The 18,343-nt window shown below is 42.9% G+C and overlaps 1 protein-coding gene across 1 annotated transcript in view; it reads right to left on the bottom strand.

The window, feature by feature from the left end:
- Positions 1-18,343, bottom strand: part of LOC126480997 (glutamate receptor 1-like) — a 502,527-nt gene that overhangs the window by 9,837 nt on the left and 474,347 nt on the right. The window contains exons 14-15 of the mRNA XM_050104443.1: positions 3,099-3,297; positions 833-1,077 (exon numbers count right to left, since the gene is read on the bottom strand). Coding sequence (XP_049960400.1) covers positions 833-1,077; positions 3,099-3,297 — 444 coding nt within the window. The remainder of the gene's footprint in view (positions 1-832; positions 1,078-3,098; positions 3,298-18,343) is intronic.

The following is an 18,343-nucleotide window of genomic DNA, read 5'->3' as shown; positions in this document are numbered from 1 at the left end:
AACCCCAAATGTCCTTAAAAGAGATCTATATGGAGGTCGTGGTTTGATGGTGTGCGGTGGGATTATGATTGGTGCACGCACACCCCTGCATGTCTTAGACAGAGGAACTGTAACAGGTCAGGTATATCGGGACGTCATTTTGCATCAGTATGTCCGCCTTTTTAGGGGTGCAGTGGGTCCCACCTTCCTACTGATGGATGATAACGCACGGCCCCACCGAGATGCCCTCGTGGAGGAGTACCTTGAAACAGAAGATATCAGGCGAATGGAGTGACCTGCCTGTTCTCCAGACCTAAACCGCACAGAGTACGTCGGGGATGCTCTCTGTTGACGTATTGCTGCACGTCTTCAAACCCCTACGACACTTCAGGAGCTCCGACAGGCAATGGAGCAAGAATGGAAGGCTATACCCCAGCAGCTGCTCGACCACCTGCTCCAGAGTATGCCAACTCGTTGTGCGGCCTGTGTACGTGTGCATGGTCATCATATCCCATATTGATGTCGGTGTACATGCGCAGGAAACAGTGGCGTTTTGTAGCACATGTATTTCGGGACGTTTTTCTCACATATCACCAATACCGTGGACTTAACAGATCTGTGTCGTGTGTGTTCCCCATGTGCCTATGCTATTAGCGCCAGTTTTGTATAGTGCCATGTTGTGTGGCACCACATTATGCTATTATCCTCAATTTATGAGCATGAGTGTACATGGGATCAAGCGTGTGAAACATTGCAGCAAGTAAATAAAATCCAGTAGAGACCAGAATCAGAGTATTCCTAGGCGTACAAATGGCCGTGAGCTGTAGCTCCAGGTGAGACACACGTGGAGTACCTGAGGGGCGAGCCTAGGGGGGTGGCGACCCCGAAGCCCTTGGCGTCCAGGTTGCGGCCGACCTTCATGGTGTCGCACGGCTCCCGCTCGTTGGTGTAGTCGTTCTTGGGAGACTCGATGAGCAGCGCGTACTTTCCTTTGGATGTCCTCACCCGTCTAATGCCTTCGTCGTACGTGCGCACGAACACGTGCTTGCGTGAGTTCATGAACTCCCACATCTTGCTGTACAGCGTGATCTGTGACCGCTGCAACGAAAAACAATGTAGTCCGTAAACAGAACACTCCTATTTAACAGGTGGTACACTTTTGCTCGTTACGTATGACAGTAATTTACAGTAAGGACAATGTGGTAAAAATGTTAAGGAGGGGGGGGGGGCATTAGTGGGAAGATACAAGAACATTGGAATAACGGTGGTAACGAAATGAGACGACGGTACTCTTTCAGATAGACTCAAACAATATCTACAAAACGTAAATTAGATTTCTAGAAAGGATCAAAGGATTTTATTGGTTGTAGAGGAAAAGTAATCACGAATTACGAGCTAAAACAATAACTCAGTACATGAGCAGAAACTTAAAAGATTAACAGACTTAGGAGAGCTCGAGAAAGGTGCGAGCAGCTGTTCGGGTGCTATGGCAAAAGTCGTTGTGATCATCGAGTGAAAAGGAAAGGAAGAATATAAATAGGAAAAGGAACGAAAGGATATAAATAGGAAAAGGAACTTTACATACAAGCCTTCAATGTCGGCCGTCATCTGGATATACTTTCACATTTTTGCACAGAGTGCTGAGAAAAAGTATCGATGGATTATATACAAGGTCCACAGGACTCCCAAAGTACTGAGAGACATGCGTGCTCTCTGAGAAGATGTTGTACTCCAATGACTTCTAAGTTTAGCAGGCGGATACACGTGAAGATGTGTTTTCTTTCATGAAAAAAAAGTCATCTTTTGATGGTAAGCATTGGGCAGAGGTTGATAAAGAGCGTTTCCGTAGCTCTGTGTTTGAAGCACGGGACTCTGGACTGTGAAAGTGGCCAGGGAGGAAAAAGCTAGAAAGAAATCGAAATTAAATTTTCACTATTGAAACTTTCTGGCAAATTAAGTCCGTGTGCCGAACCAAATAGGACTCGGAGGCTGAAGCACTGGCGGGTGGTGAGTATTGGCCGGATTGCTCAAGACGGTAGAGCTCTTGCCCGCGAAAAACAAGGGCTCTAGATTCGACTGCGGGTCAGTCACACAGTTTTAATCTGTCACGAAGTTTCAGGAAAGACCATATCAGAAGAATGGTATGCGAAGACACGTTTTTTAAGAGATCGATTGATGGTGAGACTTAATAATGATATAATCCAAATCTATATGTTTACGGCACGGATCTGTACGATAAAAGTACGTGGTCAATAAAGAAAGAATAGTGATATCAGAATTAATATTTGAAAGCTACTGCTGTAATCAAGCCGAAGTTTGTTTGAAGGCCACAGTGTTTTGTTAAGGATGGTCCAATTGAAAATGATATGGCTTAGTCTTCTTTCTATGGTTCAATTGACTTACCAAGACAGACAGAGGGCAACATAGAGTTCAGCGTGAACTCTGAACCGTGAAGAAACTCGGCATTTTTCATAAATAAAAATCAATTTCAAGGGCGGAAGCAGTGACAAGTAATAAAATCCCAGGAATTTCTATAGAAGACAAAAATCTGTAAATGAGTCCTATCACAAGAAGGGAAGAAGCATAGTAGGGCATGCGGTAGTGCATACAGGCGTACTTTGGTTTCGCGTGATCGAAGAAAGAGTGAAGGCATGGCGATTTTAGTGGTACGAATGACGATTTGCTGCAGAAATGTCAGGGATGGAAAGTATTGTCAAAACTGATAGTTGATAAATAAACTAGAAGAAAGAAGTGAGAGAATGAAAGCGAAAACGTGCTTCCATTAATATTTACTTTATTAGCACTAGGTTACATGTTTTTTTTTTTTTTTTTTTTTTTTTTTTTTTTTTTTTTTTACGTATTCCATTTCAATGGGGGCGTAATCTGTGAGACGCATCAAATAGATATTCTACAGGGAAGATTATTCATAAATTCTTTTATAACAAGACTGCTTTGTAACAGGAAGCGATTCCAGCTGATGTTTTTTCTGCTGAAAGGTGAGAAATAACGTTATGTGGTAGCGTGTTCTGACACACCACGCGATTTCGTACTCATTCACCAATATCATATTTCGAAGAAACACTAAGCAGTGTAGGAGGACAACTCGTGTCCTTGATTACCCTGAAGAAGTCCCAGGTGGAACCGTGGTAGAGCGTGCCGTACTCGACCTCGGTCTGCGAGGCCAGGTCCTCGGGGCTGTTGATGGGCGCCACCATGCGCTCGACGGTGAGGAAGGCGGCCAGGTTGGCCGTGTAGGACGAGATGAGGATCAGCGTGAAGAACCACCACACGCTGCCCACGATGCGGCCCGAGATCGACCTGCGCACCACGCTGCAGAGCTCAAGCCCATGTTCGAGATCCACGTTTTCACACAAATTGGCACTCTGAGCTCCATCTAAGACTAAAACTAGAAACGTTCATGAATGATGAATGTCATAGACAATGAAGCCCAGTTTATACTCAGTCTTCCCTCCGCTCATAGTTCCGGTATGTGGCACATTATTGAGAGTGTGTGAAAACAGTTAATTCTGCTTGTCAAGACTGTGTCTTCTGCACGAATGAAGACGGAATTAGGGATGAATTTTAACTTACGCTTAGGATTTCCAAGTTATTCCATACAAAAGAATTGTCCGATTTTACACGTGCATGTACTCTATACCTGTAAAGGCAGAATTACGGGTATATTTTAACTAATGCATAGGACTGCAAAAGTTTTGATGCCAAAAAAGTCACCCGATATTGCAAGCGTATGTCTTTTACAAGAGTGCACTTGGAGTCACTTTTCATTTATTTTCCACAAATGTTCAACGTGTTCTCCACTGAACACATGACAAAAAATGCTGACTGTAATCAAACTCGTCCCATACATTTGCGCGCATGGAATTACTGCATTGATACCTGTTGCTATGGGGCGCGGAAGTCCCCCAAAGTTGCTGGAAGGGGACGCACACCGGCAGATTCTTACACGAACTTTTAACTAAGAAAACATCTAAGAGTGTGCGATCAGGAGCTCCTGGCAGCTAATGGTCCAGTACAAGATCAGATCCATCGTTCTATCGATCAAGAGCCCTTGGAAGCCAATGACGGAGCACAAAATCAGACCCATCGTTCTGGAAGCTCATTGTTAAATGTTGGAAGTGCCACTGCAGTGATGGCACGTCCTATTGAAAAATAAAATTTTCTTAATATTCTCGCACTTACATCAAAAGCCATTAGAATATGCGAGCGCTCTAGCTCCTCCCGAGACCCCTAAAAGCAACCATACGAATTGACAACTTATTAATGGTACCACGATAATCTCTTACTTTCCTTACATAACTTAAAATTCACCCCCGGTGAAGTGAAGCCAGACAAATCTTTTTTAAAAACACTGAATGTCTGGCATAATTTTTATGAATTAATGTTAGTAAAAAAATGATTCAGATGGCTCTGAGCACTATGGAACTTAACGTCTGAGGTCATCAGTCCCCTAGGGTTAGAACTACTTAAACCTGACTAGCCTAAGGACATCGCACACATCCATGCCCGAAGCAGGATTCGAACCTGCGACCGCAGCAGCAGCGCGATTCCGGACTGATGAGTCTAGAACCTCTCGGCCACCACGACCGGCTAATGTTAGCATTTATTTATCTTTGTCTTAACCACCAAATGAAATGACAACATACTTTATTTATTACTGATAAATTCTACTTCAGTTGCAGCAGGAGAGCTTGTCTGCTGTATATCCTCTATGTATTCAGTGACACCTATGAGTATTATTGCCCTTTCGCTTAATTTCTATCAATTATGCCGTTATACCAACGGCAATAACGTAGGTATCTGCAGACACTCTTCTAGTTCCAGTCACTTCAAAGTTTCCGCTCTGAGTAAGACAGACAGTTGCGATGTGCAAATTCTTCTCAAAGCTTCTCCTACTTCGTAGCGGATCCGTACGCTGTTACGAAAGAGCGATATGGCCTCTTTGCCTGCAGCTAAGCAATGACTGGTTTCGTCGATAGCTAGAAGTTGGATATTCATGGGTATATGCTGGCGATTAGGTGCAACTTGGACGCAACGGGGAACTGCTCAAAATTAATACCATTTCCAGCGAGTCTGTGTTGTTAATCTATCAGCTTACATGCACAAAAAGCGGCATTGGAGGTCGGTTTGTTACTTGTTTCTAGAGAAATCACGAGCAAAGTCGAATTGCTCAGACATACTGACTTGTTTCGTGAGCTCCCTTACATGTATATCTTATGACCAGATACGTAAAGCTATACGGTGTGTCGTTAGGCTCTTAGCTAAATTAAAAAAAGAAAACCCTTACGCACCACCGTACGAAGAAGAAATCATCTGAATTGGATGGAAATTTGTGGATGTGATATACATGTACAGAGAAACAAACCATTAAAGTTTCAGGAAAAAAAAATAGTTCAAATGGCTTTGAGCACTATGGGACTTAACATCTGGGGTCATCAGTCCCCTAGAACTTAGAACTACTTAAACCTAACTAACCTAAGGACATCACACACATCCATGCCCGAGGCAGGATTCGAACCTGCGACCGTAGCGGTCACGGGGTTCCAGACTGACGCGCCTAGAACCGCTCGGTCACACCGGCCGGCAGTCTCAGAAAAACTGGATAATTTATTCAAAAGAAAGAGCTTCACAAATTGAGCAAGTCAATAAGGCATTGGTCCACCTTTAGCCCTTATGCAAGCAGTTATTCGGCTTGACGTGGATTGACAGATTTGTTGGATGTACTCCGACGGATATCATCCGAAGGGCTGTCCAACTGGCGCCCTTAGATCATCAAAATCCCTAGACGATTGGAAGGCCTTTCCTTAACGCTCCAGACGTTCTGAACTAGGAAGAGATCCGTCCATTTGCCTGCCAAGACAAGCACGAAAACAAGGAGTAGAAACTCTCGCCTTTTGCGGGTGGGCAATATCTCGCTGAAATGTTAGTCCGGGATTGCTTGTCGAAAAGAGCAAAAGAAAACAAACAAAAAAGGGTAGTGTATATGCTTGAGGTACCGCTGTGCTGTTGGGTGCCGCGGTTGACTACAGAAAGGGTTCTGCTATGGAAAGAATTGGAACCTCGGACCAACATTCTGGGTTGTTGCGCAGTATGGAGGGTGGCTACCGGTTTTCGATCCCACCACTGCCCGCAGCATCTCCAGACTTTGCTGGACACGAGGGCTCATTTCGAAGCAGAACTCACCACTGAAGACAATTGTACTCCAGTGAGTGAGATTCCAGGCCATATCCTACGCCCCCTTTTGTTTCTCTTCTCGACAAGCAATCCAGGACTTACATTTGAGTAAGCTATTGCCCAGCCGCATACGGCGAGAGCTTCCATTCCTTGTTTTCGTGCTTGCCTTGGCAAGCAAGGTCGGCGGACCTATCCCTAGTTCAGAAGATTTGGAACATTGTGGCAAGACCCTTCAATGGTATCGGGATTTTGACGACCTAAGGACGCCAGTTGGACAGAAATTGGCACGATAGCCTTCAGTAAGTTGTCCAACAAATCTATCAGTCAATGCCAAACCTAATAACGGCTTGCATGAAGGAAAGTGAAGGACCATGTGTTACTGACATATTCAATTTTTTAATCTCTCTCTCTCTTGAATAAATGATCCAATTTTGTCTGAAATTGTATTCATTTGTTTGTCTGTATGTATACACCACATCTATCTATTTCCGTCTCTTTCGTATAATTCCTTAGTGGTACGTCCTTATTTTGTCTTAAAGTGTACTACGTGCTTTAGGTTTTAGTTAGTACTGTTTTACTTAAGGGGTTTATCGGTGGTGCTAACTTACATTGGTAAAATAAATGAAAGTTAAAGCCACCATTCGAAATACACTATTCATTCTAATCGAGGGACTCAGTGAACATCAGTTGCACACTGCGTCGAGACGATGATAAAATGGACATGGGAACCCCTTGTACATCCACTTCACTTACTAATGATGTTATTATCCGTAAAGCCTATGTAGCTGATCCTCACCTAGCTCAAATAGTTATTTTCAAATGTTCGGAAGTTTTTCTTTTTTGCTTTGAGGTCACTGAACTGAAAAAAAAATTTTCGCTACAGCAGTTTGGTAAAATGTCATGAACTAAACCAGTCAAGATTCAGTTTTTTTCTGTAAGCCTTCTCTATGGTTGGCGCACAAAAATTCATAACCTAAATGCCAGTTGGAATATCAACTCCATGGATGACAGTCATCTTCGATTGATTGACGATCGCTTTTAAATCGGGAATATCAGTAGGAATACCATTAGCAACGTCTCACAAATTTGCTTCAGGGAAGGGAAATGATGAGTTTTTTTATTTGCGCAGCAAAATTCAGACTGGCAATATCAAGAAAAGAATTTCTGGAAAATAGAAGTTCATCACAGGCAAACCTATCACTTTTGAAAATTTTCAACTCAGAAAAAGCGACATCTGCCAGGTTGTTAAAGTATAACGTATCAATTATGTCGGTCGCATCACTCTGCCTTGTACAGTCTGAGTTTGTAAATGCTATTTGGCTGTGCACTATTCGTGTCAAAAAATTGTCGTTCATGACATTAATGAATGAACTTTTCTCAGAAAAAATACCAAATGGGATTTATTTTAAACTTGGAATTTCTTACCTTCTGGTAGGATCCGACGACCTAAAAAAATTATTCGTTCACGCGATATTTCAAAACCTCAGAAAAATATGTATCTGCTGTAAAGAAAGAGTTTATGTAGAACTAAGAGGGAAATATAGAAACGGTAATCATGGGATTGAATGGGGGTAAGGCAAGGATGTAGTAATTCCCCTCTGCTGTTCCGTCTATACATCGAAGTTGCACTGAAGGAGATAAAGCAATGTGGCATAAAAGTTGAGGATGAAATGATATGAATGTTAAGTTTCTCTCACGACATTGTTATTGCCTGTGACGATTTGGAAGATTTACAGCACCCTATGAAATGAGTATCCGTTAATTGATAACTACCATACACAGGAATAGACTTAAGAAACAATGTTAATCATTTGTAGTATACGAAGGATTAAGATGTGGGGTTACAAAAGACTTCAGTAAATTAAGTGTAGTTACTAGAAATGAGAAGAGTCTCTGCAATAAAGACGAGCAATTAATACTCGAAAATTTTAACTAATAGAAGGGACTCAATGACAGGAAAGTGTCCAGCCGTCAGGGAATAACTTCTGTGCCATTACAGGAATCTGTAGAGAGCGAAAATTGTAGGAGAGGGCAAAGATTCCTGTGATTCGCAGAAATTTTTTCCGAAAGCTGAAAAAAGGAGCTAGAAGAAGAAACCGTCAAAATTTGCCCGTATGGATTGAAAGACATTATTAATCAGAGGCTGAGTGGGTGAAATGAATGGAATGAGTGAAGCACTATTCCTCGATTTCTTGATAATGCATTGTCAAGTTTTCTTTTTCTGCTTCACGCTTTCGTATCTTTCTTACACTATATAAGTTGTTATTTTCTTAAAAAAAGAAGTTTCGTCTAGGGATTTCCTGTTCCTTAACAAATGTCTGTGGCACGAAAGAAGCAACGGCTCATCTCCGAACATGTAAGCCGGACGTGAAACTTCTCGGAATTTTACCAGTGGGAGCAGTTTTTAGCCAGCCTTGTGCTTCTCCTGTTTTACATCTGTAAGTTGCGCGCAAAGGCGAGAAGACTTTCACGAAACGTGTAAGTTTGAGAAAACTTTTTTAATATCCCATCTGCCGCTGTTCTCGAGTGCAGCGACCGCAGGATTCATAGCTGCTGCCGTGAAGCAATGATAGAAGAGGTGAGACTTGCTGTGTGTTACTTTACCGTTTACAATGGTCTGATAATTAGCGGCCGTGTATGTTCAAATCAATATCATAATGTGAATGCATAGGTACACCGTCATTTTATTGAAAGAAAGAATTAAATGTAACCTCAAATAAAGGCTATCCTCTGACAAGAATACACAGTACCTGTCGTTATAATAGTTTGCTACATTTGTTAGTCTCGTATTTTAGATGTGAATCACGGAAGCTGTTGCAAGCATTTACTGCAAGCAAAGTGCTAAAGGTTGTATGAGAGATTACTCAAACCGATCATTACAAGACCTCTGGATTCCTTGTGCATCGGCCGCACACGGATTAGAGGGACATACTAGTCACCATAATGATAGTAGTGTCATTTGTTGCTGTGGAGTTTAATCGAGGAAGAAATTTTTTCAGTGAACTGCAGTTTAACTGAACGTTAGACCAGACGCATTTCACTTTTATTAACAAAGTTTGATCAGTGATGTTTGGAGCACAGCACTGTATGATACTGTATCATGGACTGTGAGAGCACAGACGAAGAAAATCGAAATGTTTCAGATGAGGCTGAATATGAAGTATTGATAATTAGGTGGACTGTAGACTTATGAGGTAGGGAATGAGTAAGTTCTCCGCACAATCGGGGAAGAATAAGCATATCGAAAATAAGCAATGAAAATAAGACGGAGGAGGGAGATATGGCATAAATTAAGACAGCAAGAAGTAACAGCAAGGTTAAAAACTGCAGGGGAAGACATGTATTGGACCACAAGTAACAAATAATTGAAAACGTTTGTCTAATTGCTGCACAGTGATGAAAATGTTAATACAAGAACCAGTCAGAAGACTTATGACTAAAAAAAAGTCGGTGATGACATATATTACATCTTTTTACGTATTCAAAAAACAAGTTCTCCCCTCCTTCCTAGACTACGCTGCAGTCGAAACAGTCTTGATCTCACTTTGAAACTTAGCTTTTTTCGACTTTTTAGGAATGCAGTTTATCTTTGTCTGCATTTCATTTTGACTGTTTCACTTGACTACTGTAAATTTTCCCACAGATTGCCTTCATACAAATTCAAATTTGCCTTCACATCCAAACGCTTCGTAAATTTATGTTCAAGGTATACGAAAACGAAATCCAAAATGTACAGTCCAAAATCTGTGACCGCTCTGTAAATAATAACGCTTGCAAGACTTCGTAGGTGAACTGATGAAATTGTGCTACTTTGGAAGGAAATTAATTCACGAAGGACGAAGCAAGAGGGTCAGAAGCAGCAGGGAAGCTCATAACAATATGACATTCCTCGCTAAAAGAAGTCTAATATGAAACATAGGCCTCCATTTGAGGTACAAATGTATGAAAAAAGTGTAGATAACACTCCTAGTCAAGATCGCTAAAACTCCTTTACTGATCAGCAGTTTCAACTCATTGATGATGCATCTTCAGATCAATAAAAATTACTGCTCAATTACATGTGTATCAGCCACGAGGTCTCATGCATCGTCATAATCTGTTCAGCTGAATCGGTCTTGTTGCTTACACATGAAAGTGGTTCAAATGGCTCTGATCACTATGGGACTTAACTTCTCAGGTCATCAGTCCCCTAGAACTTAGAACTACTTAAACCTAACTAACCTAAGGAGATCACACACATCCATGCCCGAGGCAGGATTCGAACCTGTGACCGTAGCGGTCACGCGGTTCCAGACTGTAGCGCCTAGAACCGCTCGGCTACAACGGCCGGCCATTAAAGTGGCTCGTCATGGTTACGTAATGTACAACGTTTACCATATACGTCTGCAGTGCTCATACTGCCACACTAGTGTTTAGATGCAAAGTGACTGACAATGGTAACTGTCATATATTCCATGTGTGGGTGTAAATAAGGCGTATCACACGAAACACTGCAGTAAACAGCTGTATTACGGCTATCAGAGTACTCAAAGAACTTATGTTTGTCAACGATAACCAGAGCGATTCAGCTCAACAGATTATGAAGATTGTGATGCCTGGTGGCTGATACACACGTGAATAAGTAATAATTTTTATTGATCTGAAGATAGCTCTTCGATGAGCTGAAACCAGTAATCAACAAAGGAGTTTTAGCAATCTTGACATAGGATTTTTATCCATACACATTAACCTGACAAATCGCCTGTCTTCCGTGTTGGTCGAGTCAAGTAACAACAGCAGTGTATGAGTATGTACGTTCGCAGAACAAAATTATGAAACAGCGTTTTTTTTTTCCCTCTCGATTTCTCCCTTGTCCATGATCGACCGACACATTATGTAATTCAGTCATGGACAAAATGTATACCGGAAAAAAAAGAGTCGAGGGGTTTGTTGAAACCTGGGTGCACTTAAAAGAAACGAGGAGGCCCTTTGCCGAATCTTGCCGCATCAGGAACAAAGATTATTCACATACTTATTTTTTGCCAAAATTAAATGAAGATACGAAAAAATAATTTGGGTGAGCAGTATTCCACAGTTTCAATGTTTTTGTCTGACTTCAATGTATTCGGCCCAAAGCTGCTGAATTGTTTCAGTCACATGATTATCTTCATTCGCAGTTGTATTGTACTAGGAGACAATAGAGCATCTTTTGTTGGAATACGGTGACGTTTTTTGAATAAACGCTAGTTTTGGACTTACGGGTATCTACTACGAAATTATTCAAGCTTTGTGCGCAAGACTATAAGGTCTAGAAGTTTTCGGAATTGAATTATTACACTTGGACTGAAGAAATGATATAAATCCTTTTTCCTTTACCTAAACGAAGCTAGCTGATCACTGCACTAAACTTTTCTTTCGAGACTGCTGATTAAGGCCACTTCTCCGGCCACTACAGATCACAAAGACGTGTGGCATCTGGGACACTGAAACACCTGGGGAAGTATTCAGTCGCCTACTTTTCGCACAACCACCCCTTTATTTCATTACTTATGAGTATTAAGTGTATTGCTTTCAATTATGTGACCAATAAAATGAAATAAAGTAAATAAAAAGATAATAATATCAAGGTACAAACTTATCACGAAGCTAACTTATGAAATGAAATTCCATGCTACAAGGGTGTCCCGTGTTTACCGTAACGTTTGTGTACATGAGAAACTGACCTCTGACCTTTCTCTCGGCCTTGTTGAAACAAAATTCAGTTCCATGGCTACAGCCAATGCAGCATACAATACTTCTGCGTATGATTCAATTGTCATTATAGCACGGTATTAGGTTCCAGTCCAGAGAATAAACTGGCAGTAACTTCTGCTAAAGACAAGATCAGTTATAGGATGTAGTGCAGAAAATTAGGATCAACTCCAGTGGAAATATGGAAACGTACGCTCTCTTTTGGCCAGGGCTACATCAGTGACACTGATTTGCCCATTGGATTGGACACCAGGAAACGCGCGTCCTGTGGTTAATAGGACAACAGTGGTGAAAGTGGCTGGTCATCTGGACTAGAACCCAGGTATTGCATGCACCGAGGTTGTCACAACTGCAGTAGTGAGACATTCCTACTCGTTAGGTTGATCCCCTGAACAAGCATTTTCTGAGCTTTTCAGAGCTGCCACGATGAAACTGACCTTTCACCTGAGTTTTATATCAGGAAATATATGACCGAAGAGAGATTCTTCAGTAAGATCGACACCAGAAAATGCGCATTCTACCCACTGAGTTGGGTGAGACGAAATGCACGTTCTAATGTTGGTAGGACTACAGTGGTAAAATTAACCTTCATCTGGGTTGGTAACTAGGAAATACACATTCTGAGGTTGCTACACCTACAGTGGCGAGAGTGACCTGTTCACAGGGCTGGTAACCAGGAAATTCGTGTTCTCTTTTCAGGCTTGCAGCGAAGATACCGACCTTAAAACTACATCTACGTTTACATACTACGCAAGACACCGCGCGGTGCCTTGCGAAGGGTACCCTGTGCCACTACTAATGATTTCCTTTCCTGCGAGTGAAAAACGGCTGTCTTTATGCCTCCAAATGAAATATACATTTAACGATAGCAAAATCATTCTTTAATCAGCTTTACATGCCGATTGTTTGAATTTTCTTAATGGTGTTCCTCGAAAAAAATTTCGCATTCCCTCCAGGGATTCCCATTCAGTTCCCGAAGCGTCTCCGTAGCAGTCTACATCTACGTGGATAATATGCAAGTCACGGTACGGTGAATGGCGGAGGCAACCCTGTACTACTAGTCGTTTCCTTTCCCGTTCTACTCTCAAAGAGAGCGAAGGAAAAACGAATACCTATATGCCCCCGTATCAATTGTAACTTCTCGTATCTTACCTTCGTGGTCCTCACGCGCAGTGTATGTTGGCGGCTGTAGAATCGTGTGGCAGTCAGCCTAAAATGCCGGTCCTCTAAATTTTCTCAACAGTGTTTCTCGAAAAGAACGTCGCCTTTCCTCCAGGGATACCCATTTGCGTTCCCGAAGCATCGGCGTAACACTTTTTTTTTTTTTTTCGAACCTACCGGTAACAAATCTAGCAGCCCGCCTCTGAATTGCTCAAGAATGGGTCGCACCAGCGTCTTATATGCGATCTCCTTTACAGGTGAACCACTCCTCCCTAAAATTCTCCCAATAAACCGAAGTCGACCATTCGCCTTTCGTATCACAATTTTCACATGCTCGTTCCATTCATATCGCTTTGCAACGTTGCGCCCAGATGTTTAAATGACTTGACGGCCCAAGCTGGACACTAGGAACACTGTATCCGAACATTACACGTTTGTTCTTCTTACTCGTCCTCAAACTTACATTTTTCCACATTTAGAGCCAGCTGCCACTCATCACACGAACTAGAAATTTGTCTGTCTTGTATACACATCAAAAAAAGTTTGGCATCACTCGCTTCGGAGTGTTCCGGAACCTGTGCAGAAAATTGGAATAGAGATCAACATTAACATCAATTCCGCCATTTTTATTGCTCATGAAAACCACACACTGCATGTTGTACCATCAAACAGCGAGACCTTCAGAGCTGGTGTTCCAGATTGCTGTACACACCGATACCTCTAATACCCAGTAGCACGTCCTCTTGCATTGACGCATGCCTGTATTCGTTTTGGCATACTATCCACAAGTTCAACAAAGCACTATTGGTCCACATTGTCCCACTCCTCAACGGCGATTGATCGTAGATCGTTCAGAGTGGTTGGTGACTCAAGTCGTCCATAAACAGGCCTTTTCAACCAATCCCTGGCATGTTCGGTAGAGTTCATGTCTGGAGAACATGCTGGCCACTGTACTCGAGCGATGTTGTTATCCTGAAGGAAGTCATTCAGAAGATGTGTACAATGGGGCCGCGAACTGTCGTCCACGAAGACGAATGCCTCGCCAGTATGCTGCCGATATGGTTGCACTATCAGTGGGAGGATGGCATTCACTTATCGTACAGTTTTTACGGCGCCTTCCATGACCACCAGCGTCGTACGTCGGCCCCACATACTTCCACCAAAACACAGGGAACCTCCAGCTTGCTGCACTCACTGGACAGTGTGTCTAAGGCGTTCAGCCTGACCGTGTTGCCTCCAAACACGTCTCCAACGATTGTCTGTTTGAATGCATATGCGACACTCACCTCTTAAGAGGACTTGATACCAATCCTGAGCGGTCCATTCGCCATTTGTTGGGCCCATCTGTACCGCGATGCATGGTGTCGTGGTTGCAAAGATGGACCTCGTCATGGACGTCGGGAATGAAGTTGCGCATCATGCAGCCTATTGCGCATAGTCGTAACACGACGACCTGTGGCTGCAGGAAAAGCGTTATTCAGCATGGTAGTGTTGCTGTCAGGCCTCGTTTCTCCGAGCCATAATCCTTAGGTAGCGGTCATCTATTGCAGTAGTAACCCTTGGGCGGGCTGAGCGAGGCATGTCATGGACAGTTGCTGTCTCTCTGTATCTCCTCCATGTCCGAACAACATCGCTTTGGTTCACTCCGAGACGCCTGGACACTTCCCTTGTTGATAGCCCTTCCTGGCACAAAGTAACAATGCGATAGCGATCGAACCACGGTATTGACCGTCTAGGCATGGTTGAACTACAGAGAGCACGAGCCACTTATCTTCTTCCAGCCGGAATGACTGGAACTGATCGGCTGTCGAGCCCCCTCCGTCTAATAGGCGCTGCTCATGCATGGTTGTTTACATTTTTGGGCGCGTTTAGTGACATCTATGAACAGTAAAAGGGACTGTGTCTGCGATACAATATCCACAGTCAACGTCTATCTTCAGGAGTTCTGGAAACCGGGATGATGCAAAACCTTTGCTGAAGGGTGTTCCTTACTACAGGCACTCATCTTCGACTCTTACATCTGTTAACTTATTCCATACGCTCGTACCTACACTAACAGCCTGCAATGGGGTACCATGTCAAACGCCTTCCAGAAATCTAGAAATATGGCATCTGTCCGTTGCCCTTCATCTATAGTTCGCAGTATATTGCGTGAGAAAAGGACAAGCTGAGTTCCACAAAAGCGATGCTTCCTAATACCATGCTCATTCAAGGACATAAGATTATGTTTCATGAAAGTTTATTGTATTCGAACTGAGCATTTGTTCAAGGATTCCGTGTTGTTCGAACCTACCGGTAACAAATCTGGCAATCTACCACTGAACTCCTTCGATGTCTTCATTTATTCCGACGTGGTAGGTACCCCAAACACTCGAGCAGTACTGAAGAATAAGTTTCACTAGCGTTCTATACGCTGTCTCCTCTACAGATGAACTACACCTTCCCAAAATTCACCCAATAAACCGAAGTCGACCTTTCATCAAGAAAAATCTCCAAATAAACCGAAGTCGGCCATTCGCCTTCCCGGCCTCAATCGTCACATGCTCCTTCAGTTTCATATAGCTTTGCAACGTTACTCCCAGATATTTAGACGACCTGACTATGTGAAACAGGACATTATCAATGCTGCTTCCGAACTTTACGGGTTTGCTTTTCCACTCATCCGCATTAACTTCCTTTTTACACATTTAGAGCTAGCAGCCACTCACGACACCAGCTAGATATTTTATCTACCTCTGCAGTGACTCAACTTCGGTAGCTTCCGTACAGCACAGCGTCATCAGGAAACAACCGCAGACAGCTGCCCACCCTGTCCGCCAGATAATTTACGTATTTAGAAAATAATGCCGGTCGTATGACAATTCCCTGGAGCACGCCTGACGATACCCTTGTCCATGATGAACGTTCGCCGTCGAGTACAACATACTGGGTTCTGCCATTTACGAATTATTCTAGCCACTCACATATCTGGGAACCTATACCTTACTCTTGTACCTCTGTTAGCAGTCTGCAGTGGGACACCATGACCAATGCTTTCCAGAATTCTGAGTTGGACACAGGGAAAAGTACGTCGTAAGTAAACGTAGGCAAGAGGTACAATTCGATTTCGATCGGTTTCGAATCTGTTGTAGTGTAGCGCAAAATAAGAGACTCATATTGATTTATACTTGCCTACAACGACCTTTGAGGGAGTGAAACAACTCGTTCGAAAAAAAAAAAAACAAAAAAAAAAAACAGCAGAGTTCAATATTTCTGCATGGACACTGTTGAACCTGTAACAGATATGAAAAAGAATTTCACATAAAAGTTCTGTGGTTTTTAAGGTACGTTACAATGGTGCACCAAGAACTGCCGAAACATTATTTCGTTCGAAATACCCTTCAAACCCCCTCCAACCCCCCCCCCCCCCCCCAAAGAACCCGCCAACTCGCATTATTTAGTTTTCATTAAAATATTAGACTAATAGCAAATCGTATAGCATCAGTAGTACCAAATTCAGTAACTTACGCTGAAGTGATATTTCAAAGACACATTTGCCAGAAATAAGCTACAAATATCTTTACATTATAGATTTGTGCTCGCCCAATATGATCCACTTGATGCCAGTTGTCTTATTGGGATGTTAAATAATTCGTTCCCAGATAAATGACTGCTAAATATATGTTCCAGATGTAATGTTCTATATATACAGGGTGTTACAAAAAGGTACGGCCAAACTTTCAGGAAACATTCCTCACACACAAAGGAGTGGCCGTGCGGTTCTAGGCGCTACAGTCTTGAACCGCGTGACCGCTACGGTCGCAGGTTCAAATCCTGCCTCGGGCATGGATGTGTGTGATGTCCCTATGTTAGTTAGGTTTAAGTAGTTCTAAGTTCTAGGGGACTGATGACCATAGATGTTAAGTCCCATAGTGCTCAGAGCCATTTGAACATTTTATGTGGATATGTGTCCGGAAACGCTTACTTTCCATGTTAGAGCTCATTTTATTACTTCTCTTCAAATCACATTAATCATGGAATGGAAACACACAGCAACAGAACGTACCAGCGTGACTTCAAACACTTTGTTACAGGAAATGTTTAAAATGTCCTCCGTTAGCGAGGATACATGCATCCACCCTCCGTCGCATGGAATCCCTGATGCGCTGATGCAGCCCTGGAGATTGTATCACAGGCGTCCTCAATACGAGCACGAAGAGTCTCTACATTTGGTACCGAGGTTGCGTAGACAAGAGATTTCAAATGCCCCCATAAATGAAAGTCAAGAGGGTTGAGGTCAGGAGAGCGCGGAGGCCATGGAATTGGTCCGCCTCTACCAATCCATCGGTCACCGAATCTGTTGTTGAGAAGCGTACGAACACTTCGACTGAAATGTGCAGGAGCTCCATCGTGCATGAACCACATGTTGTGTCGTACTTGTAAAGGCACATGTTCTAGCAGCACAGGTAGACTATCCCGTATGAAATCATGATAACGTGCTCCATTGAGCGTAGGTGGAAGAACATGGGGCCCAATCAAGACATCACCAACAATGCCTGCCCAAACGTTCACAGAAAATCTGTGTTGATGACGTGATTGCACAATTGCGTGCGGATTCTCGTCAGCCCACACATGTTGATTGTGAAAATTTACAATTTGATCACGTTGCAATGAAGCCTCATCCGTAAACTAAAATGAGGTCTAACATGGAAATTAAGCGTTTCCGGACACATGTCCACATAACATCTTTTCTTTATTTGTGTGTGAGGAATGTTTCCTGAAAGTTTGACCGTAACTTTTTGTAACACCCTGTATATTTTCTTTTAATTTTTTGAAATTAACAATATCGTGTCGCAGTGCGTTTTTCCGTTTGATGTGTGTTTTAGTTTTCAAATTTTAACCTCTTCAGATTTAATTATGTTTTATTGGAAACTATTTGTACATTTGAGCCGTGCTCCGGCTCGTGTTTGTGCCGTTGACAGGTTGGCGAAGTGCATTCGGATTGTGACCTCTCGTTTTCTTAGTCCGTTCACTGGCGCCAACACATTTGCTCGCATTGTCTGTCCGTGAGTGGCAGCAGCGGTGTGTATCAATAGCGAGTGCTGTGGTACTATCTTTGGAGCGACCTCTAGTATTTCCGCGTCGTCGTGTGTCGAGTTCAGTTGGGACGGAGCAGCAGTGAGGTCCGACAGCACCAGTACTTGCCCAGGGAGCTGGCGATATAAGGGCACTGCCCGATGGAAGGATGTGGTCGCCAGAGTGCACGACCACGTCGAGGTCCGGATTCAGCGAGTTTAAGTAT

This window comes from Schistocerca serialis, chromosome 5 (assembly GCF_023864345.2).
Source record: "Schistocerca serialis cubense isolate TAMUIC-IGC-003099 chromosome 5, iqSchSeri2.2, whole genome shotgun sequence".
Lineage (NCBI taxonomy): Eukaryota > Metazoa > Arthropoda > Insecta > Orthoptera > Acrididae > Schistocerca > Schistocerca serialis.
Note: the sequence above shows the minus strand (reverse complement) of the source record. Positions and strands in the feature narration are given on the sequence as shown.